Below are 24,142 nucleotides of genomic sequence, written 5' to 3' on the forward strand. Positions count from 1 at the left end.
TGAGGTCTCACCAGTGCCTTGTATAACAGTACTAACACCTCCTTATCTCTACTAGAAATACCTCACCTGATGCATCCTAGGACTGCATGAGCCTTTTTCATGGACACATCATACTGGCGCTTAGTCATCCTGTGATCAACCAATACATGCAGGTCTCTCTCCTCCTCTGTCACTTCCAACTGATACATCCCCACCTTATAGCGAAAATTCTTGTAGTTGGTCCCTAAATGCATGACCTTGCACTTTGCACTATTAAATTTCATCCCATTTCTATTACTGCAGTTTACAAGGTCATCCAGATTGTTTTGTATGATATTCCAGTCCTCTTCTGTATAGGCATCATCTCCTAATTTTATGTAATCTGCAAACTTTATTAGCACACTCCCACTGTGTCAGTAATAAAAATGTTAAATAAGATTGGTCCCAAAACCAATCCCAGAGGAACTCTACTAGTAACCTCCCTCCAGACTGACAGTTCACCTTTTAGTATGACCCGTTGTAGTCTCCCCTTTAACCAGTTCCTTATCCACCTTTCAATTCTCATATTAATCCCCATCTTCTCCGGTTTAACTAATAATTTCCCATGTGGGAACTGTAACAAATGCCTTAGTGAAATCCAGGTAGATTAGATCTACTGCATTTCCTTTGTCTAAAAAAATCAGTTATCTTCTCAAAGAAGGAGATCAGGCTGGTCTGGCACAATCTACCTTTTGTAAAACCATGATGTGTTTTATCTCAATTACCATTAACTTCTCTGTCCTTAACTAATTTCTCTTTCAAAATTTGTTCCAAGACCTTACATACAATTGAGGTCAGACTAACAGGCCTGTAGTTTCCCTGATCACATTGTTCCCTTTCTGAAAAATAGGAACTATATTAGCAATTCTCCAGTCACCCAGGATACAACCCCTGAGTTTACAGATTTATTAAAAGTCCTTGCTATTGGGCTTGCAATTTCATGTGCTGGTTCCTTTAATATTCTTCGATGGAGACTACCCAGCCCCTTCAATTTAGTCCCATTAAGCAGTTTGAGCTTGACTTCTACCTTGGATGGGGTAATTTCTACCTCCATATCCTCATTCGTCACTCTGCTATTACCTCAAACTCTTCATTAGCCTCATTAAAAACTGAGGCAAAGTATTTGTTTAGGTGCCGGGCCAGGCCTAAATTATCTTTTAACTTCCACCCAATCCTCAGTGCTTAGCAGTCCCACTTCTTCTTTCCATCTTATTTATACGGCTATAGAACCTTTTGCTAATGGTTTTAATCCCCTCTGCATGGTCTAACTCTGCTCATCTTTTGGTAGTTCTCACGTTATCTCTGCACTGTCTGACCTCTAAGAGGTAACCTTCCTTGCCGATCTCTCTTATCTTCCATTCCTTGTAGGCTGTCTGCTTTCTCTTAATCACCCACTTGGGATGCCTGCTCATCCAGCTTAGTCTGCAACCTTTCCCTACAATCTTCCCCCCCTGCTTGGGATGCAAGTTTGCCCTTTTGTAATCAAAGACAATAGCTGCTGATCTATTTTTGTTTAGCCTTCCACGTAGTTTAAACTGATTGAGTTCATGATCACTCAAACCCAGGTTGTCCCCTACAACCAGTTCTTTTATAAAAGGTCCTCACTACTCACCAATACCAAATCTAAAATGGTATCACCTCTTGTTGGTTCAGCTACTATTTGGTAAAGAAATCTGTCGGCTATCACATGTTAGTAGTAACACTTGTCCTCCAACCTATATCTAGGACGCTAGTCTTCGATAAGCAATAATAAATAAATAAATTTCCCAGTATTATTTATTTCATTAAAAGCATTAGAGGTCTCAAGCCACAGTCAAATCTGATCGGGGGTGGTTGGGTGGCGGCGTGGTGTCTGGAGCACACCCTGAGCACTAGCCCGGGGACCTTCTCGTAGCTTTCTTCCCCAACGTGATTTTGGCCCCAAAAAATCACAGTCTTATCCATTCCAACACTTCTAATTTCTTTACACAGTCTACCTCATCATTAATATACAATGCTACCCCACCACCTTGGCCTTTATTTCTGTCTTCGTTGAACAGCACATACTCTTCAAAACCTGTACTCTAGTCATGACTACTATTCCACCATATTTCATCCCAATCCCTGGTTTCACTTCCTGCACTGATAGTTCTAGTTCCACCATTTTGTTGTCCAGGCTCCTTGCATTGATCTACAATCATCTTAATTGTTGCTGCTTGGCTTCACCCACATTCCTTGCCCAATTGGGTACAGTCGGTCATTCTACTGCCAGTATCGCCTGACTGGTATCAGCACTATCTTTCCTGGTAACGTCCATTCTCCTACCCACTACTCTTCCTCTCTCCATTGCTGTATTCTTTCTTACTTGATTTTCCTTTCCCCCAATGTTAAATTCAGGTGTAGGGATCATACAAGCATCTCCCAACCATCTGCTCCAAGTTCCTAGTTTATAGCTCCTTCAATGAGTTGTGCCAACTTCCATCCCAGAAGTCTATTTCCCTCCCTGCTCAGGAGAAATCCATCCCATGAGAACAGTCCTCTGTCCATGAATGCCTCCCAGTGGTCGAACATCCCAAAGCCCTCCTTATAGCACCAGTGCTTGAGCCATCTGTTGATCGTCATAATCTTGTCTTGCCTTCCTTCTCCTCCTCTAGAGAGGGGCAGAATCCCACTGGAGAAACCCGAGCCTCCATTTCATTAAGTATCTTCCCCAGCTTGGCATAATCTCCCTTGATATGTTCCAGTGAGAATCTAGCTGTATCATTTGTTCCCACATAAAGGGCAATCAGTGGATTATTTCCAGCTCCCATTAGGATCCTCTCCAGCCTCTTCTACAGGTCCACATCCTGTATCTTCGCTCCCAGCAGACAGCACACTCTTCTGTTCTCCAGATCAGCTCCGGTGACAGGCCTGTCTGTTCTTCTTAGTAGGGAGCCCCCAGTCACATAAACCTGCCTTTTCCTGGTGATGGTGAGATTTTCCGGCCTTCCGCCTGTTCTTTCTGGCTGCAAGTCATCCTGTATCCTCTTGGGGTTCTGAACTCTGGGTATCTCTACTGGCTCTTCCTCTCTTCTTACAGGAATAGCCGCTCATCTTGTCTTCCTTGCCCGCCCACCTTTAGTTACTGCCTGTTGTGCCCCTTCTTCATATTCCAACTGAGCAAACCTGTTCCTGAGCTCTGTTTCTCCTTTACTTACTTGGAATCTGTTTCACAGGTTCTCCTAAGGAAAATGACAACTTAATAAATAAATACTCTTTCCTCCAGTACGAAATTGATAAAAAAGTTATTTAACTGAAATAACACAACACAAGCTTTGCAATATACAGTATATTGCTATAAAAAGGCATTTCACTAGACTACAGCCATAGGACCCAATCCTAATGTCATCACCCAGGCAAAAGTCCCACAGGGTCAAATAGGAGTTTTGTCTATACCAAGGACAGACAGGCCCCAATTCAGCAAGGTACTGAAGCATGTGCCTAATTTTAAGCTCATGAATAGCTCCACTGATTTGGTAATTAGGCATATCTTATTTGAGTGAATATGTCTTCATATTTTGTCTAACTGTACCTGAGATTTACTTATTTAGGAAGCAGATTTGCACTAGTGAAGGAGCTTGTGTGTGTACCGCTAAAATAATGTAATTCGTTTTATATATGTGTATAAGGCGAACTGAAAGGAAGGAGAGTTTCCTTTGTTAAATGTTTACCAGGAAAGGCATACTCATGCACAAGGGAAAGGCCTAAAGCTGCAAACTATAGCACTGAAAATTTTCCATGGATTTTCCAAATAAAAATCTACAAAACAGCAAACCAACCTCCAAATTGAACAAAATAACTTGTTTTTCCATTCACTGGTAATTTCCTCTACCTGCTTTGCTAAACACATTACATTATTAAGGCTGAAAGCATTTAAATATAATTTATATTGAAACAGTTAACCTTTTATTTTTCTGCAGTTCACTGAGATAAATTTAGCCAATAGTCACTTTCTAATCTATCTAATTACTTTCTGGTTGCACCTACTGGCCAACTGCGGCAACGATGAATGTAAGCACTATAGAATACTGTTTAACGCCAAAGCCAAAACTGCCATGAAACCCATTCTGTTAATATTAGGTCTTCTAAAATCTTTTCTTTTTAATTAAAAAAAAAAGTAGACCTAAAATGCCTGGTAGCCTGTGCTTCTCAACATTGCTACGAGGTAAGCATATCAAGTATCCATTTCACGGTTGGGTAAACTGAGACAGAGAAAGAGAGATTAAATGACTGGCTCAAGATCACACACCCAATCAGTAGTAGAACCAAGAAATAAACTAAGGAATTCTGGCTCCCAGTCCCCTTCTGTAATAATTAGACTACAGTGCTTTAATATCTCTTTGAGGGAAAAGGGGATCGTTTCCCTGGATTACATGATTTCTGTACATAAAATCATATATATTAATAGGGTGAACCCCACTCATACATAGTGGTGATGAGTTATCTTTTCTTATTAAGAAAACATGGTAACTAACTCTTCACTCATTTTATTTCTAACATGGAATGATAGCATTCTTTTAATGTATCACTATTCCTATTAATTTTATTAATTAAATACATGTCAGTACAACAGCAAATTGAATAGTGTAGATGCTCTTACAAAATAAAATGCCTTTAAAATTACAATTTTAATAAAATTATTGTAATGCCAGTAAAAATCTCATCAAGATGTAATTCAATAGCCCACAAATACAACACTCCTGAAAAGAAGCGAAGACTCATCCCCACTTCTCAACATAGTTTTAATAGAAGAGTTGCTACAGCTAGGCCTCAGAGATTTCAATACTTTTACAAAATACATTATTCTATACTTGAGTAAACTATGAAGTAATCATAGTCATTCCCACACCATACCAGTGGTCTATCTAGTCCAGCATCTTCTCTCTGACAATGACTAGTACTAGTTACTTCAGAGGAATGTACAAGAAACCACATAATGAATAGTGATGGACTAGCCTACCAACAGAAGTTTTTCCCAAACTTCATCAGTTATTGTGTGATTTATCCCAATTCATATGGGTTCATATCCCTTATAAGCAATTTTTATCCTGTCTAATGTAAGTGTGGATGTTCTCATTATCCATGTAAATCTTTACTGAATCCAACTAAGCTCTTAAACACAGGGACAGCTTGTGTAATAGATTCATACATTTTAAGGCCAGAAGGGACAATTGTGATCTTCTAGTCTGACTTCCTAAATGAACACAAGTCATAAGACTTTCTGGAATTAATTCCTGCTTCAAGTCCAATACCCGTGGGTGAAGTAGAGCATATCTTTTAGAAAAACATCAAATCTTGATTTAGAAATGTCAAGTGACGGAAATTTCCCCGGTTAGTTGTTGCAATGATTAATTACCTATACTATTAAAAATGGGTGCCTTATTTCTAGTAAATTTGTCCAGCTTCAACTTCCAGCTATTGGAGCTTGTTATACCTCTGTCTTCTGGATTGAAAAGCTCTCTATTATCAAATTTCTGTTCCCCATGTAGATACTTAATGACTGTGATCAAGTCACCCTTTAACCGTCTCTTGGTTAAGGTAAATAAATCGAGCTCCTCGGGTATCTCTTTGTAAGGCATGTTTTCTAATCCAAGCACCAGGGGTTAATTATGCGTTGTATAAAAAGTATTTGGTTAAAGGAAATGGTTAAATTTTACTGTATCGGAAACAGTTAAAATTTAAAAATTGCTTAAATAAGGTCTCCTTATGCTCTCACTGAAGTTAATGGAAAACTCTCAGTGACTTCATTTGGAGCAGGATTGGGCCCTAAATGAACAGGTGCATTATGCAATGTATTTTTTCTTCTTCTTCAAATCATACTTGCTAATTTGTAAAATACAGGCAATTACAGGAAGCTTCCCAGTTAGTGTGAATTAGCAAGATTCTTCTGCATATAATTCAAGTTGCAAAAACAACAACAACATTGGTAAAAACCAGCTACAACTTGAACATAGCATACTGCGGACCTCCCAACAGGAAAGGAAGAAGGAATGCTAGATTCCTGGGTGCACTTGGAAAAATTATCAAGCTTCATATTCTTTTACAAGCCAAAGAAAAATCTGATCATTTATGAAACCAAATGCCAGAGCAGAATAAAAATTCTCCAAACTGGTCATCAGTGTCTGTGTGCGTCACGAAGTTCTGGATGTTATCGTGTTGTGGAACAGATTTATAGCACCACATTCCTTCATTTATTCTATTATTGTGCATGGAATGAAAAACACCATCCCAGTACTGCCCTCAAAAATAATTGTATTATGTTGTCACTGAGTAACAACTGCCTTCTCAGTTAAATAGTAATAAATATTGTGATAAGTGACCAGCACCCACTACCTTCAGAGAGAAAACGAAGAATTAAGTTTATATTTCAACCAGTGATGGAAAACAATAGAGAAAAGATTAAGAGACTGATCCAGGGCCCACTGATGTCAACTGGAGTCTTTCCATTTACCTCAATGGGCACTGAGTCAGGCCATAAGTGCCAAGTGAATTAGTAAATGCTAATTTTCTGGCTGTTTTTGTATGTTGTTGCATGATGAAAAAACCACAAGCCAGGTTAGTGTAAAGCTGGTGTGTGACCAACATAATGTAACAAATGCAGTTACTCTTAATTTATACCATTGTGAACAGAAAATAGGACCCATGAGTTTAGCACTCCATGGACCTGGTCCAATGACCACTAAAATCAGTGGAAATGTTCCCATCAACTTCCGAGAACGTTAGATACATTCCATAAGAATGCCATACAATTAGATATTCTAGCTAAACCTTTGAATTTCAAAATACACTACACATCTGAAAAAGTCTTCCAAAACATTTAATATTAAGACAGTTCTGTTTTCTATCTGCAGTGTGCTTTTGCTGTTTCTTTCTTTAGAGTTGCTAAACTACTGCTACAAAATGATTCACATATTTAAGCATGGTTCTGTGGATGTACTGAGAGGTAAAAACCTCTAAACATGCGCCACCCACACACAGTGTTTCCCAGGGGGGTCATCATTCAGCTGTCAAGCTGTATGAACTTAGATGGGAAAGACTAAAGTGGGGGGGGGAGGTTATGGCTGTGGCTTTTCGGGGGCTCCTGCTATTTTGTGACTGTTGACATTTAAGAGACTGGAACTGCGTCTGGTTAAGAAATGATTACTAGAAAGCGTGACTATAAATCACTACAGAAAGCTGGAGACTCTGACGAGCAGTCAGGTAGACCTAAAGAGGAGAAAATATAATTTACTAAAAGCAGAACAAAATCGTAATCAAAATACAAAGCTATCATTAATAGAAAATTGCTCGAACACTTGACAAAATGGATACTTTTATCAACATGCAGCTTTACGTTACTGAATTCCTAAAAGGGACAAAAATATAAGATAAAAAATCCACTTTGCTACAGAAGATGTGTTATTTAATCAGATTTCTCACATTGTTTTTGATTATGGTTTTACTGCTACAGCTGTTTGACTAAGTTTAGGCAGCTATGGCTTAGCACAAAGCACAGGCCAAAGATTAATGTACTAGTAGTACATTAATTAGTAGGAGTAGTAGTAACAGTTCGTTACTGTAACAGCTAGAGATGCAACAACTGGGGCCCTACAAAACTAGGCGTTTTACGAACACAATGGTGAAAGATAGCCCAGAAGATTTTATAGTCTAAGCCAGTGTGACAGCGCGACAACTCACCACTGTGGCAGCTCCTGCTTGTTGTCCAGGGAATTAGCTTTTCCAGCTCCAGCCGTGCCTCCTGGACCCCAGTGCCTCTTTACCCAGGGTTCTGCCCACTGCAGCATCCCCCCAATCTGGGTCTCCCCACTCAAGGGAACCTCCAACCCTCTATCCCCACATCGTCTCACTGGCTACTGCCAGTCACCATCTAGCCTCTGTTCACTGGAGCAGACTGCAGGGAACATGCCATTCATCACTGACAAAGGAGGGTTTGGACCTGATGCCTTTGCCTATCCCAGGCTACCCCTCTGCAACCCCAGTACCTGTCCTGGCCTTTATCAAGGCCTGCAGCCTTGGGGTTTTCCGGGCTGGAGCTCCCCAGTTCCTCTGGCCTTTCCCCAGCCCTGCTCCACTCTAGGTACCTTTCTCAACTCCTAGGCAGCCAGGCCCTTCTCCCTCAAAAGCTAGAAGGAGAGTTCTCTAAGCTCCTGGCTTCCCTGCCCTTTATAAGGCCAGCTATGCTTTGACTGGGGCGTGGCCCCAGCTGTGGCTGTTTCCCCAATCAGCAGCCCTCATGCAGCCTCAGCCCTGAGCAGCAGCCCTCATGCAGCCTCAGCCCTGTCCTAGGGCTGATTTCAAGCCCTTCAGGGCAGGAGCGGGTGACCATCCTGCTACAGCCAGCATTTCTCAAATACAGTCACAATTAGGGCCGGCTCTACCTTTTTTGCTGCCTCAAGGGAAAAAAAAAGCCAGCTGACAAACAGAAAAAGCCAAAAAAAACCCAACCCGAAATGCTAAACTGCCGCCCCCTGAAAAGCCGGAATGTTCCGCCCCAGGCACCTGCTTCCTCGGCTGGTGCCTGGAGCCGGCCCTGGTCACTATGGGGCGTTTCTTGTGACCACAGCCTCCTGGGCAGTGATTGGGGGGCATGGGGGAGCGCAAAAAACAGTGCCTCTTCCCCAGGGCCACCAGAAGAGATTGGGCTCTCTCTCCCTCAGGAGCCACAAACGTCAGAGGAGCAGGCAGCCAGTGAGTTCCGCACCTTCCTGGGGATGGTGAGGCTTAGGCTTCAGCCAGGCTCCAGTCGTGGAACTTTGGGCTCTGGCCCTGGATCCCAGCCATGCAGCAGCAGGTGCCAGCTCTGGGTTCCCTGTCACCATTGTTCTTGATCTCCTGCAGCCTCTTCTGGCCCCGGGCTCTGATAGTGCAGTGGTAAGCTCCAGCCCTGGACCCTGGACTCACCTCCCCCCTTGTCTCCCTACCCAGCTCTCCATCCAGGGCTTAATTTGTCCCCTAGCTTGCTAGGGCTGAGTAAGTCTGCTGTGAAAATTGATATTTGTATGGTAGTTAATATCACTTTTCACAGCCGCCCAGCTAGCAAGTAACTCTGCTATGAAAAGTGATATTAGCAAACAAACATTACTTTTCGCAGCAGCAGACTTACTATCTAGCATGCCTTTTTTAAAAAAAAAAGTCAAACAAACAACAACAAAAGACCAGAATGTGCAAAGCACCTTATTTGTGTTTCTGTTCTGCTTAGGTCAAGTAAAGAGTAGAGAACTGTACATTATTTTTATCACTGAGTCTGAAAAAAAGAACCCAACCCTACATAAATGAATTATAATGATTTGGACATGTATATGTGCATATTTATCTGTTTTTCCTAAAGTTAATAGAAGTTTACGAAAAATTGCCATAGAGGCCGCCAGCAAGAGTTGGTGACCACACTCTGAGGCCACCAAAAAATTTATTGTGAGAACCCCTGGTCTAAACAGACAAGTCAAACTAAAGGTGGGAGAGAAAACACAGGCAATGGAGAGGAACTGATTTGACCAACGTCACACAGCAGGTTAGTGAATAGAAACCAGGTCTGCTAACTTCCAGCGCGGTGCCATAGTCACTAGCTAATGCTGCCACACACACCTTTGCACTTTCCTCATCCTGGCCATTCTCTCTGTTGCATCATAGGTCCCAAGACTTGCTATAATTTATACCAGTATCAAGCAACCACAAGAGACCAAAACCAACACAGAGAGTTAAAGAGGATTCCTGGCATGGCTCCCCCTTTTCTCTGATTGTATTCCCTTTTCCCAGTTATCCCAGCCTTGCACCACCAAAATGATCGACTTTATGTTGGGGTAGTTCTCCTTGAGGAGTTTAAAATCCCCTTTAGGGTCAGATTCCACCACTGACGCAGTGCAAACAAGCTATGCCACACTGGAAAATCTGGGCCCTGATGTTTGCCTGCTGGGAAAATGTTCCTGCTCGACACAATTTCACACATCACTGAATAGGCCCTATGACTCTTCTGCTGAATCAGTGCATTTACATTGCAGTATGTTGGCAAAGCAATTTGATTGGATTTACCATGCATTTGTGGATTAGCAAATTGTAGTATCAATCCACATACTAAAAAACCACCAATCTTAAACTAGATATTTTTAGTTTGCCACTGAAAACACAGCATCTCCGAGGACACATGTATTAATGCAAACACAGAAAAAATAGTTCTCAATATTGTAACTAAGAATAAACCCAACCAGCTGTTTGAACATCACATTACTTTGCCATATGAAGGCAATTAACTACAATTGGCAATATAGCCATTTCCTAGAACAGTAGTACTCAACTTTAAGAATACATGATCAAGTTAAAAATCAACCATTTCTTTCAGAAAATATGTTACCTAACATTGTTATAAGTATAGCTATAACTACTATACATGAAAGAAATTAGAGAAAATTCTTTTTTTTCCACTTTGTTTACTTTTTGCATTTGACAACAGCTTGTATATAGTCCATTTCACTGTTTCTCTTACAGAATTAGTTTCTTCTGTTACACAGGCCTTAACGGGATTAGTTTCTTCTTCAGCAAGAGCACTGAGAAAAATATTGTGATAAATAAGAAAATTGATTATAAAACCACAAAACCTGGCAAAGGACTCAGAAGGTTTTGTACCTGAAACTACTATTAATTAATTTTTTTTTGGTGGACCAGATTTTCAAACTGACATTGTCCTTTGAACAGTCAAATAGTGACTTAGCCATTAAATAGAGTCAAAGTGAGGCTCAGCAGAACTCATCATATATTAACATTTTGAAAAAAAGGATATCATAAAATTGAGCAACAACTAATGCACTCATCAAAACAGCAAAGGGACAGATTTTGATGCCCTTACCGCACAAGATCTTATGTTGCAAATTTTCTCACTGAAACCAATGAGACTTCTAAAGGACAACTCAACAAAGTAAGAATATCAAAATCTGGCCTTAATAAATTTTAAAAAAAAATGCTGTACTGGAAGGTAAAGTAAATCATCAAAGTACCATTTTCCCACCTACCTGAACTAACCATTAGCGCAAATAAGGATTAATCTCTCTCTCCCTCCCACCACTCTATAATATATGTTTGTGAGAGTGCCCCTCTCATTCCATGGCCTTCTGTTCTTTGTTTTTAATTCCTTCTTTCCTCAAAAAAACCCCTCAAACCCAAGAAGAGAGTCACCTGCCGGGCTATAAAAAAGGTTGAGCACCACTGATCTGTAATTTAGTCCTTGGGCTTCATACTAGCCTATTAGGAATATATTATTCCAAAACAAATATGGTTATTTCCCAAAGGTACATCTTATTTAAGATTCCCTAAATCAGACTCATAAGTAACAAGCTGTACTTATCAGTATTCTACAGCAAGAATAGCAGAGATGAAAAAATAAAATAAAGCCATAAACTGGACAATCAGAAAAATATATTATATTATATTTAATACCATGAAATTCTAGAGATGACCTGGTTCTCTTATTTCTTTTGTAATATTATTAATATGTTTTTATCAAGTCACAGTATAATACTGTAGCATCCTGACCTGTTTTCAAATCTTTTAGTCATATTTATGAGCCACCAGAATAGCAAGATAAAACTACAGCCTAAATTAGGCAGTTTGGTTGACTTGCTTTTTTTAAATCTTGAGTATCAAAGCCATTAAACAACCTAAGCATTAAGACATCTGACAATCATTACAATTTGTAGTCCACAAGTTATATCCATTCCTGACTCCTGACTATGTTTGTTTGGGGTTCTCTCTTTCTTTGTTTTCCTTATGAAATAATACATGTAGGTCCTTTTGGAGATACTTGCTGGTGTTTAATAGCTGTTTTTGTGTTTTAAAGACATTTGCAGCCAACAGCTTTCAGACCTGACTACCAGAGGTACACTTACAAAATGGAGTAAATGCAAGCTGAGCAACTTGTTTGCTGCATAAGACAGGTTTGTGACTGATCATTTGACCCTTACAGTTTGTGACAGTCTTCATAAATGATACATTGTAGTACCACATCTACTACAAATGATCATAATAGTACATATTGGACCACAACACTGTAAAGCAGAAGCCTATAAAAATATGCATTTCATATAGCTGTACCATGTACCTATGTGGTATAGAAATGTGATATACAGTTATGTTTAGACCACATGAAGTGTTCATATGTCTGCATGTGAGTAATTATTTATAAAGAGGCATTCATTATACTGTAATAAGGACATAGGCTGGGTACGTTGTAAATAACTGCCAGGTTGAATAGAGTGCTTCCAGCACCTGGCAAGTGTCATCGCACTATAAATTATGCCATGAAGCATGTTTTTCCTTTTACACATTTTGAAAAACAAATTCTATGAGAAGTGCCATCTTGGATTTCCTCCATCTGAAATGAAGATCCCAACAGCTGCATTTGAGCCTGAAAATTTCTACCTATGTTGTTAATAAACACAGGACCCAACTTGTGCAAACTATTTTACAGAGATACAAATTAAAGTCTATGGTGTGGTGATAATTTGCATATCTTTTTACATATGTACATTACTAATATATACACACAATAAATGGTGTCACATTCATCAGAAAAAAGAATCAGCAGTCACTACATGAAACTTTGATAAACATCACAGAAAGTATCATTCAGAAGCATCTTTCCTTTTAAAGGCTACCATTAGAGTACTAGGTTATTGTATTTCTACATGTCGAGAAATCACATTAGTATGTTTGCATCATCTGGCCAAGATTTTTCATTCAAGTTTTCATTTGTATTCATTATTTATATTTTTTAAATAGAAGTTAATATACACACACTATAGCATTAGGGCTTGATCCAAAGCCCATGGAAGTCATTCTCTTAATGTTTGGCCTAATTTTTAAGATCTAAAAAATTCTAAACGTACTGCTCTCCTATAAACAGCTGTCCCAAGGAATGCGGAAGACTCGTTTAGAGAAATGTCATCACCTTCAAAGGCTATCTTTCAGGTTCCTATTGCAACTTTTTATACCATATTTATAATGTCCAAAGCAAGCTGCTTTTCTTCACGTTTCAGTTAACGTCATTGTCTAAATCACTTGCCCTGAGAGAGCTTAACTGCAGAAGTAGAACAGGAATGTGGTAGAATCCCCCAAATTCCTATGTTACCCACTACGCGTGTTCCCTAGTCCCTTGGATGTAAAGACCCTTGAGCTAAGAACCAGGTGTGTGCATGGGAAAGAAGGGAAGCTCTCAATATTTAAACAGAGACAATCACTGCAGGTAGCATGCTTCAGAATATAACACTAAGTAATGAAAATGATGGATGCTGAAAATTAAGTACAGTAACAGTTTATACATGCTTTTAAAAATGAGTTTAATAAACAAAATGCATTAAAAATGATTATATAACAGATTTCTCTCTATAAATATACCTCATAGCAAAAAGAACTAGGACCTATAGCTCCCCAGAACTATTATACTTTCTCCCTTAAAATGATTTATGGCAGCCCCTTGACTCATATGTTAAGTTTTCTGTTGCAATGTGTCTTTTGCTCAATTACACTCCTCCAATTCAGAAATATATTACAGGCATACCATATAAGATTGGGTTTATGCACATTGCAGGAATGAATTGAGATCAGGTGCTTGGGAACAAAATATAATACAGAAAAGGAGAAAACAACTTTCAATTGATAAAACTATTATTTGAGACAGAAAGAGATGAGGTTTGATTGTAAGGATGAAAATGGTAGATTTTCCTTGCCTATAGTTGAATTTATCCCCATCTAAAACCACCTCAGCAAGAGATTTTTTTATCCCTGGGGCTTATAAAATACTTCTTGCCTTTGGAACACACCAGGCTACAACAAATATCATGTACTCTCCAGAAAATTGTCACAGAAAGTTCCTCCCCGGGTCTCTTAGAAGGACTTTATTCCTTCTATCCTGAAAATGATTCATAATAAGCACTATAAAGAGAATTTTAAAATTATTACTTTTAGTGTATACAGTAAAATCTCATTCTAAATCTTTGCTGTTATAAACATGAGATGATATTCAGTTTTGAGCACTGCTCCATTTGATTATCTGTAATATAGGGTTTGCCTGCTTATAGAGTTCCTGACCAGAACGTTGTTCCTAACATGAGCATATACACAAAACACACATGCTTTCCTTTCCCCTACTACCTGCAACCTCATTCAAGCATTAGGCAGCACATGTCATGCATGTCTATAGCATCGTTCCTGGATATAACATCATTACTTTCCTTTCCCACACTGCTCTGTGACCCCATTCTACCATAAAGAGACATGTATGTATGATTTCAATGGTTAAAATACATTGAAACAGGAGGGAGAACTCTCACTGCACCCGCCAACAAGAAAGGTGTGTGTGTGTACAAGTACCGCTTCACTATCCTCCGCTAAAAGCTTGGGTAACTGTGACCACTCCCGCACCCAAACTTTAACTCCTGCATGACATGACATTTCAGAAGGCCCATACCAATAGACATGCTGATAAACACTACAATAACACAAACCAAACTACTGCCTTACTTTCATTGGGATAAAGTATACTATGATTTTCATATTCTGTTCTATATAGGTGTCTATACTGCTTGCATCACTATAGTATGTGACCCCGCTGATGCAGATTTTACTGTAATTTAAAGAGAAAGAAATACTGGACACATACCCAGCCTCCGTTGTCCTGGATCCAGTTGTGTAGGTGTCTGTTCAGGTATTCGGTCATCCACACAGCAATGCTGTCCACAAGAGGCGACATCTCCCGATTAACGCTCTCCACGCACATCACACCACCAAATTCAAAGAAGGCCACGATCCTTCCCCAGTTAACCCCATCTCGGAACAGCTCCTCCACCACTGCCACAAAGCGCCCCCTGGCCGTGAATGGGGTCAAGTGCAGCTGGCCAGACATCTGGGCAAAATCTCTGTGGTAGCGACGGGAAAATTCATCTCCAGCTTGGCACAGAGCCAAGAGAACAGCCTGCGGTGCTGGGTGCAGCCCATCACCAAGGGGCACGTTACTAGCAGCAGCCGAGCCAGGGGGCTCAGGAGGCAAAGAGACCAGCCCAGCATGGTCAGATGAGGTCCCAGTAGCAGGAGGGGGAGAGAGATTTGGAGAAACTGGTCCTCTGTTTTCATTGGCAGCCCAATCATATCCCCTCTGTGACAGTTTGTAATGGATGTACTTCAGCACTATCTCTCGGTTATCATAGCCTCTTCTCCCAGGATGAGCCATAATTTCCAACAGGGAGCAGCAAGGAGGAGGGAGAGAGGAAGAAGAGGAGCAGGATGAACCCCAAAAAGTAAAGCAGCCAATAATAATAATAATAATATCACCAAAAAATTATAATCCAGTTATTGTATTGGATGCAGTTTCATTCATGATGGTATGAGGAGCTCTCAGGTCTCAGAGGTACTTTCGTCTTCTCGGTTTGAGATGCACAGTATAAATAGATTTAAAATGCTGTAAGTATTTTATTTCCAGAAGCACATTATTTATTATATTTATTTTAGAAACATTTTCTTCTTGATGCTGATATATATATATTTTAAATCTCAATACTTATTCAAAACCAAGTGCATATTTCCCTTAGGTGCTGAACTAACACGTGAATGAAGAAGCTGAAGAACATATACTCTAAAAACTGCAATTCAAAATGATTTGCTCAACAGCCTTAGATGAACGTCAATCCAATGCACTTTAAACTAAAAATCTCAAAATTCTTTCTTGTTTTTTAATTAAACAATGTAAATTTTCTGTGTAAAGTACTTACTTGGACTATAAATATGTTCCTCTGTCAAGTTTCCTTTTAAAAAAAAATCACAAGTCTTCAGACACGTTAAATTCTGGTTGCTTTGATGCTTCAAAAGATCAAATCACCAAGGGGATAGGAAAGGAACAAAAAAAAAACCCCACTATGGATTTTAAAATTTATTTTCCCGACTTCTGTTAAACAGACACCTCCAAAGACTTGTCAAAGATCAGAATATCCCACCTCTGAGCCCAGGAAGGAGAACAACCCAAAACAAAAGCAAAATTATGAAGAGCAGATGAAACACACCTTTGACTGCAAGCTCTTGCAGAAGTACTGTGCTTTTCCCTCCAGTGCAACGTACAGACACATGCAATTAAATACATGTAGTTTCATTCAGACACTGATCTCCAGGCAGAACCCAACGCTCCCCCCGCCCCGATACACACCCACACACACGAAAAGGGAGCATCAAAATTTTTGACTTTTGCCTAAACTCCAGGGAACAAATGCATTTCCACAGCAGCTTTGTTTGTATAAAAAGCAAGACACCCGCCACCCCAGCCCCGAGTGCAGAGGAGGGAAGAGGATGGGGGCGTGTGTGGAATATTATTCTTACAAATTAGGACCGCTGCTAGGAAGTTGCTCCCCCACTACCCTCCCGCCCCAGCACCCCCAGCGCAGACAGCCGTGCAAGCCCCCCTGGCAGAGCAGCCCCCTCGTCTTTCTGCAGTGGTGCTGCTGAAGCGCCAGTTCGTTCCGCGTAGCTGTGGCGGCCGGGGAAGCAGAGTCACAGCGCGGGTGCAAGAGAAGGAGGGAGAAGGAGGAGGAGCAGAGCCAGTGGCGGGGAGGAGAGAGGCCGGGAGAGGCCCGCACAAGAGGGGCGGGTTCCTTAGAGCTCCACCTCGCTGTTCATTCAGAAACCGGGGAGAGGAAGGAGAACCCGCCGCCCGCTCGCCACCGTAGCCATCGATGTAGCCCTGCCGAGGCGGGCCACATGCCCCGTGCGTGGCCGGGGGCTGCCTGCTGGGCTTGGGCATGCTCAGCTCGCCCCGCTGCCAGGCAGACGCTGGAGAGGACGCGGCTTGGCTAGGAAGGGGCTTGGGGGGGAGAAACGCACCGGGTGGCTCCTTGCTGCGGGGCTCCCGTGGCCCTGGGGCAGATTCATGCCTGGGGTAACTTCGCGGCCGGCCAACGCTTCGCTGGACTCCGTGGTGCGGCGCCCTCCTAGGGCCTGCTCCCCACGGCCTCCCCCTCACACCAATGCCCCTGCAGCCGGGCGGCTCCCCCGCTGTGAGCGCCAAGGCCGGCCCGCTCGCGCCTTCCCAGCTTCTCCTCCCCTGAAGCCGGCCGAGGCGGGGACGGACGGAGGACGCAGGCCGGCTCCTTGCGCGCCGGCAGCTGGGGCTTTCCCCGCGCCTGAGACGGGATGGGAGGGAGCGGCCGCTGCAGCGGATGGAGTCAGGCGGGACACGGGGCCTAGGAGGCTGTGGTAGGGGCTGCTTAGCCAGGGCCGCCGCTGAGCCCCGCAGGTGAAGACAAAGGCGACCGACTTGTTTTGAGATCGGTTTACATAGAATACGTACAAAAATAATAATAAACCAGTTCCAAAGTTGTGGTGCGGGTGGAGCTGAAAAGAGCCCAGTTTGTTATTGACTCCCCTTGCTAGCCATGTGATTAGTTCAGGTGTAGATGCTTCTAGTGCTTCATTTGTAATGAAAGAGAGGTGCTGGGGCTCAAGCAATTTTTTAAATTTTGTAACGGACACTGTGGGCACAGGGCTATGAACTGCCACCCCTAGAGGTGCCTGGGCTCAGCCCTGGCACAAATTAAGCACTGAACATTTCTTTCCTCACTAATTCTTGGGCTTTCCACTTGCACTAGGATTGAAGGGGAAATGCATTTCTGAAACCCTCGTTCAGAGGGAAAAGCCCTGCTGAGTGGTGTAGAAAATCCTGTGATCATTTTTGCTCATGGTGCCCACTCATCAGGATTAAGCAGAGTGGGTGGTAAAGAATCAAGATGCCACTAACAAACCGGGAAAGATAGCAACATGGGAAACATTTTATTGCAAAACACTCTTTGTCAATAAAGAAAACCTTTCATATTATTGAAATGGTCATTGTATTGTATGGTAGTTATGACCTTTTTGACCTCCCTTTTCACTGGCCTGTATGGTTTTCCTTTATTGCTCCTTTGGAAATATTTTGGGGGCTATCACATCTAATTTTAGGCCCCGATGTGCAAATCCTTAGTCCTGGATGTTGTGCTTACTACTCTAATAGTCCTGTTAGTGCACTTACCATCACAGTTAGCATCATGCCCTATAGTAAAATGTTGTTAGCTAAAGCTCATACGCCCTGACCCTGCAGAGATTTACACACATGCTTAATTTTGTGCATATGAATAGCTCCACTGAGGTCTGTGGGACTACTCAAATATATAAAGTTTAATACATGCATAAACCTTTGCAGGATTGGGGCCTTAGTTTGTACACAACCTAAATTCATAGATTGGGGGGCAAGGGAAATATAAATTTTTGAGAGTAAATTAATCTAGAGGCTGATCCAACACACACTAAAGGCTACAGGAATCCTGCTGGAAAATGGGGTAAGAAGCACCAGTGAAAAATCAACACTACTATTTGTCTTTGTCTACACCAGTGCAACTAGACTGATGGCTGGACACCGATGGTTGAAATTAAGATAAATTCCCAGTGTAGACAAGGCCCAAGTTAAATCAGGGTTGAAGGTACTCAGCATCTCTCAGTATCAGGTCATTAGCATCAAAGGACAGAAACAGATTGCTAGCATTTATAAAATGTCACTTTAAAGGATTTTCACGTACCTGAATGCAAAATCTGTTTAAATCCTGAAGAATTAAATGCAAGGTGTTAACTGGAATATTACCCGCTGTGAATCTAGAGGGGAAAAATATTTGAAATGTAAGATGCGAATTTGAGAGTATTCTTTCCATGGATAGGGAGTAGAAAGTACATTAATGCTTTAGTCACCATGAGGGACTGAAATGCAAGGCTGCTCAAAAATGTTTACCTAAATTCCAGGGGGGAAACAAAGCCATAGGACACATAATTATTTTAAAATTAGGGGAGGATTTTTATCATTTTTTCGCTTCTATCAGATTCTGAAGCAATGCACTATGATTCTTTAAAACTCACCTGTAAATTCCATTGTTTTGCTTTCCATTCAAAGCATGCTTGTCTTACATACTCACAATTCCACTGAGACTACACACATGAGTAAGAAGAGAAATATTTTGCTCCCATAAGTATAGGAACTGCCAGTGTCATAGCAGATCATTTCTTTCATTGTGCACACCTGTACGTTAGTAATATGCATTGATTTAGCTTATTTTTGCAATAGATTGTGCATGGATAATATGTTATAATGCACCGAGGAGCTTCTGTAGAAAGTTACAAAACAGCATCATGCAGCTGGATTCAGTTCTGTCAGTTGCTATAGTGAAAGAAACTAGATAATCTTTTAGAGAAACAAGGTGGATGAGGTAATATCTTTTATTGGATCAACTTTTGTTGATGAGACAGACAAGCATTTGAGCTTGCACAGAACTCATCTGCAGGGCTGGGAAACGCACTCAGGGTACGTCTAGACTACGCGCCGTATCGGCGCGTTAAAATCGATTGCTCTGGGATTGGTATATCGCGTCTAATCTAGACGGGATATATCGATCCCTGAGCGCGCTTATATCGATTCCGGAACTCCACCAACACCAACGGAGTTCCGGAATCGACATGGCGAGCCGCGGACATCGATCCCGCGCGGTGAAGACGGGTAAGTAAATCGATTTTAGATATTCGACTTCAGCTACGTTATTCACGTAGCTGAAATTGCGTATCTAAAATCGATTTTATCCCGTAGTGTAGACCAGCCCTCAGAGTGTCACAGCTAGATACAAGATGGAACAGATTGTTTAGCTTAGGGTAGTTAACACATATTTCAGGGGACCATTCAAGGTGAAATGGCTGGATAGTACTGTTCCAGCCTTGGAAATGAAAGGGAGAGGGGAAGGCAGCTGGAGGGGGACGTTGTTAATAGGTAATAATCCATAAATCCAGTGTTTCTGTTCATTTTTAATTATTTTAAATGTCTAGCAAAGTTATGAATATAGGCTCTCACGCTCATCTTTTGAAAGTGTTGTGCAGTTTTCCTTTGAGGATGAGGACTGATGGGTCAAATATAGAGTGATTGCTTTGAGAAAAATGTTCACTCACATTGTTCTACTAATCCACTTTAAATTCACTTATGAAAAAAAGTTTTCTTACCACTTGTTGCCATCTAGTGGCCGCTGCTCACTTCAGACATTTTGAAGTCACTGTGGCTCTTGGGGTTTATTTTAAAGTGGTGTGCTATCAAATTAAAGTCTGGTTTCAGGTACTAGCCATGCCCCTGAACACCTCTGCTAAATTTTGGGCTTCTACAATAACCTTTTCCTTTATTCTCTCTGGAACTGACTATATAAGAGGGTCAGTGACGCTGACTATGCACAAAGTGTGGTCAAATATACAAAGTTAACTGGGGGAAAATATAGAAATTTTATTTTCTTTAAACTCATTTTTAGAATATTTATTTCATTTAAAATAGTAGGTTAAACAAGTCAGACTGCTGGTGTTTTTTAAGCTGTTGCATCCCTCTAATATTAGTGTTTTTCAGAATAAGAGTCTAGGAAGAAATAATATTATTTAGGAGAGACAATCAATTGTGTTTTTATAATTCTTAACTAGCAACAAAACTTGAGAGCCCTACATCCTAAAATGGTAGCTAAAGTGTTATAGCAGTCTAGTATAGTTAAGCATTCCACCAATATGGATTCAAATCCTGTTCAGTAGAGAAGTTGGATGACTGCTAGAAAGTCACAGGATGAATAAATCTGTTAATTTCTTTTAGGATGATAAGTTTGTGTTTATTATCTGAAGGAATTTTAAAAGGAAGCAGAGCATGTCAGTCAAGTGAACGGAAGCCTCATGGACAATGACAATGCAGAAAAGAGTGACTGCTGTTAGATTATAAAATGAAACCATGTTCCGTCATGGTCTTGTGTACACTGTCTAAAAGGGACTCATAATTTGCTAACAGTGCAGCTCCACTTATGGTATGAACAACTCCCAGCAGGGTTAGATGCCAGAGAGGTAAACACATCTGATCCCCATCTAAATGAAAACCACCAACTGTGGAGCTGCATCAGTGATGAATCACAGGTCCCATTTCTGACAGTGTAGTTGCAGTCTAAAGGTCTCAGTTCTGTAAACTCTGACACATACATAACTTCACTCACATAATTAGTCTTATTGAAGTCAAGGGAACTAGTCAAGGGAGTAAAGTTATGGACATTACATAGATGTTTTCAGGAATGGGGACTACAAATGTACTACATCCTCTCCACTATCCCAGGATATTTTCCTTTATTACTATGATAAGATATGAAATTGATTAAATTATAGGAAAAAAAGTAGAAGAACTTCCTTGTCCTGACAGGGAGAAAAATAATGATAATTTGGAAACACAAAATACCCTTACATTTTCTTGCAAACAAACTGATTTTTTTAAGGAACAGGAGATACAGAAAGTGAGAACAGCATTAACCAACGGCATCAGCTACTAAAATCAGTTGCTTCTGCAACAGCAAAATATAGGAGTGGGCCAACTACAAGAAATCACAGAGGTTAAGTGATATAAAACAGATGAAAGAATATCTCAGAGGCAGGAGAAAACATGGGTAAAGATATGGCTGAGATTCATTGTACGATGAGATTTGTAGTCCAACAGGAGGTAAGTTAGCAGTGAGATGCTGATCCAGAAAATAGAAATTGGAGAAAATGTAAAATTGATGGACTCATGGGAGGGAAGAAAATCAACGATGGAAATTTAATGTAATTTGTTCAGAGTATTTCAGAGATAAAAAGACCTATCTAAATGAACAGAGTATACTGAGGGAATATAAACAAGTTAACAGAATAAAGTCAGCTATAGAGTTCATAATTAGCTTCAAATAGGAACAGATACTACAAAGCTGTATGAGAATTGTTCTCTTCAGAGTGGAATGGCTTAACAGTGATAACAATATTTTAAGTACAGGATCTAGACTCAGAGTCCCACCGCAGAAAAATATAGAACCCACGTCAGGCATTCCTTTAAAAATCTTTTTGAATTTTAAAAGGAAAATGTTATTTAATTAGAGCTTGAAAAGAAGGCATCTTAATGCTGGAAGCAACTGAGATAGAGTTTAAGTTGAGAGCAATATAAAAAACAAGATTAATTGAGATCTGGAAAATCCAGATAAATGTATGTTTAAAGCAATATAAGGAGTAAGTCACGAGTTGTTACTTGAAGAACAACAAATTGGACTCTGTTTAAAAACCAAAAAACCCCTCCACACCTAAACTGGATGTGTTTAAGGGTTTTTTTCTCAACTTGACATGGATGGTAGGTTACTTTGCCAGGTGAGGGAGTGGCATTTTAATACGATTATAAAGTTATGCGAGTGGGCAACAACTGTGAAGTCAGCTGAAGTTTCATAAGTTTGTGCTCTGTACTGTTTTTGAATCATGTTTCTTGGTTGCTGTTTGGGAGATAGGCATAGCCATGAGGTTGGATAAAACAGGAGTAAAAAAGTTTCCAGGACAAGAACAGTGTGGTTTTGAGGAATGCAGGATAATACAATGGTAGATAGACATCTAGGAGTTTAGGATTTATCATGGAATGCAGGAGTAATTAATAAATCCTAATAAGAAATTTATCTCTGTAGCTCTTCTAGATAGTATTGTGATGTCTGTCTTCTACAAGATACAAAATCTGATCCTGCAACACTTCTACAGATATTTAATTTTATGCATGTGAATTGTCCCATTGAAATTAATTGAGCTAATCATGTGAGCAAAGTTACTGGTAGGTAGGAATGGGATTTAATTAAGAAACAACAAGAGAAATTGGAACATCCAAGTGGAAGGTTAAAACATTATGTACAGGGCCATTCTAGAAGAGACACTAGTTAGCAAGCAGACAGTTATGGAGCAGAAAATAGTGTGTGTCTGATTTGGCACCAGGAAAAGAAACAAGAAGTAACTTAATACAATCAGTTGACAATTGTACCATCCACATGTTACTGGGTTTATATTAAATTTCAGTATCTTCTAATTTTAGGGTGAGACTTCAAATAGGTATGAAATATTGATTTATATAAAATGATTCCTGAGACCAGGGGAAAAAAGCAGAACTTTAAAGAAAAAAAATGTGCAAGTTGACTTGAAATTTACATGGGGCATAGACCGAATTGGTGAAAAGGTTTTTTTTTTCAAAATTTTTAAGAATGGCCACTGACTGTAGGTGGCTTTCTTTTGGATGCCCAGTTTGAGCCTCATTTCCAGAGGTGCTGAACACCATGGTTCAGCACTTTTGAAAGTCACTGGCTACTTTTGGAAATGTGGGTATTAGTAAGCTATTCAGCAGTTCAAAAGGTGTAGTTGTGTATAAAGGTTGAAAAGATTTCTGTCAAATTGTTCCCACAGTTAATATCTACAAGAGTCCTCCTGCTGTTGTCAGATCACTTTCCTCTGCCAATTAACTAGATGCTGTCATGTTGTCTGGAGTGAATCACAACTGTGAATGCCTGTCTCAGGGCAGACTGTCAGAAAACAGGGCAGACAGCTCAAACTGGTAGTGTGTTCTATATTGAGATTTTACCAAGCCAGTAACAAATGTGAACTGGATCACTAGATCAGTCTTACCATGGAGTCACAGACAGTCCCCTTAGATTCCCAAGTCTATCTTGCCATCCAGAAAAACTGAATTTAGTAATAATGGTCACATACATCAAAAATACACCACATCAGGTTGCTCCCAGTCCCAAAGGGCCAGCCACTTACTCTCAGGTCAATTGGTACTCTAGATCTCACACCAAAGACAACGCTGGCAGCCAATTCTTTAGTAAATTAACTAAAGGTTTATTAGATAAGAAAAAGAAAAGAGAGTTAACGAGAGGTAAAAGCAGGTAAAATACATTAACGGGTGAGTCAAACTCTGTAAATCCAAAATGGTAGCGGAGATATGGTAATGTGTTTCACAAAAGTTTTTCAGGGCTACCAAGAATAACTCTGGGGATCTCCATCTTCTTGTTTAGTCATTCCACCCTCTTAGAATCAAAACAGTCTAAAGATACAGGATGTCTCTTTGAATCAGTACTTATAGCTGACAGCAAGCTGACAGTCTCTCTACCCACATGGGCATTGACGGGAGTGAGCAATGCATTTTGTGTATCTGAGTCAGGTTCTCACCACAATGGCCACTGGTTATGGAATTAGCATCTTTTCTGATAAAGTCCTTCATTAGCATCTCGCAAGATTG

The 24,142-nt window shown here is 40.5% G+C and overlaps 1 protein-coding gene across 1 annotated transcript in view; it reads right to left on the reverse strand.

The window, feature by feature from the left end:
* Nucleotides 1-15,420, reverse strand: part of BCL2 (BCL2 apoptosis regulator) — a 121,737-nt gene extending 106,317 nt beyond the window's left edge. Inside the window, exon 1 of the mRNA XM_032792409.2 lies at nt 14,681-15,420. Within this exon, the coding sequence (XP_032648300.1) occupies nt 14,681-15,247 (567 nt within the window). The 5' untranslated portion in view covers nt 15,248-15,420. The remainder of the gene's footprint in view (nt 1-14,680) is intronic.
* Between the last annotated feature and the right edge of the window lie 8,722 nt (nt 15,421-24,142).

The sequence above is a fragment of the Chelonoidis abingdonii genome, chromosome 2 (genome assembly GCF_003597395.2).
Source record: "Chelonoidis abingdonii isolate Lonesome George chromosome 2, CheloAbing_2.0, whole genome shotgun sequence".
Taxonomy (NCBI): domain Eukaryota; kingdom Metazoa; phylum Chordata; order Testudines; family Testudinidae; genus Chelonoidis; species Chelonoidis abingdonii.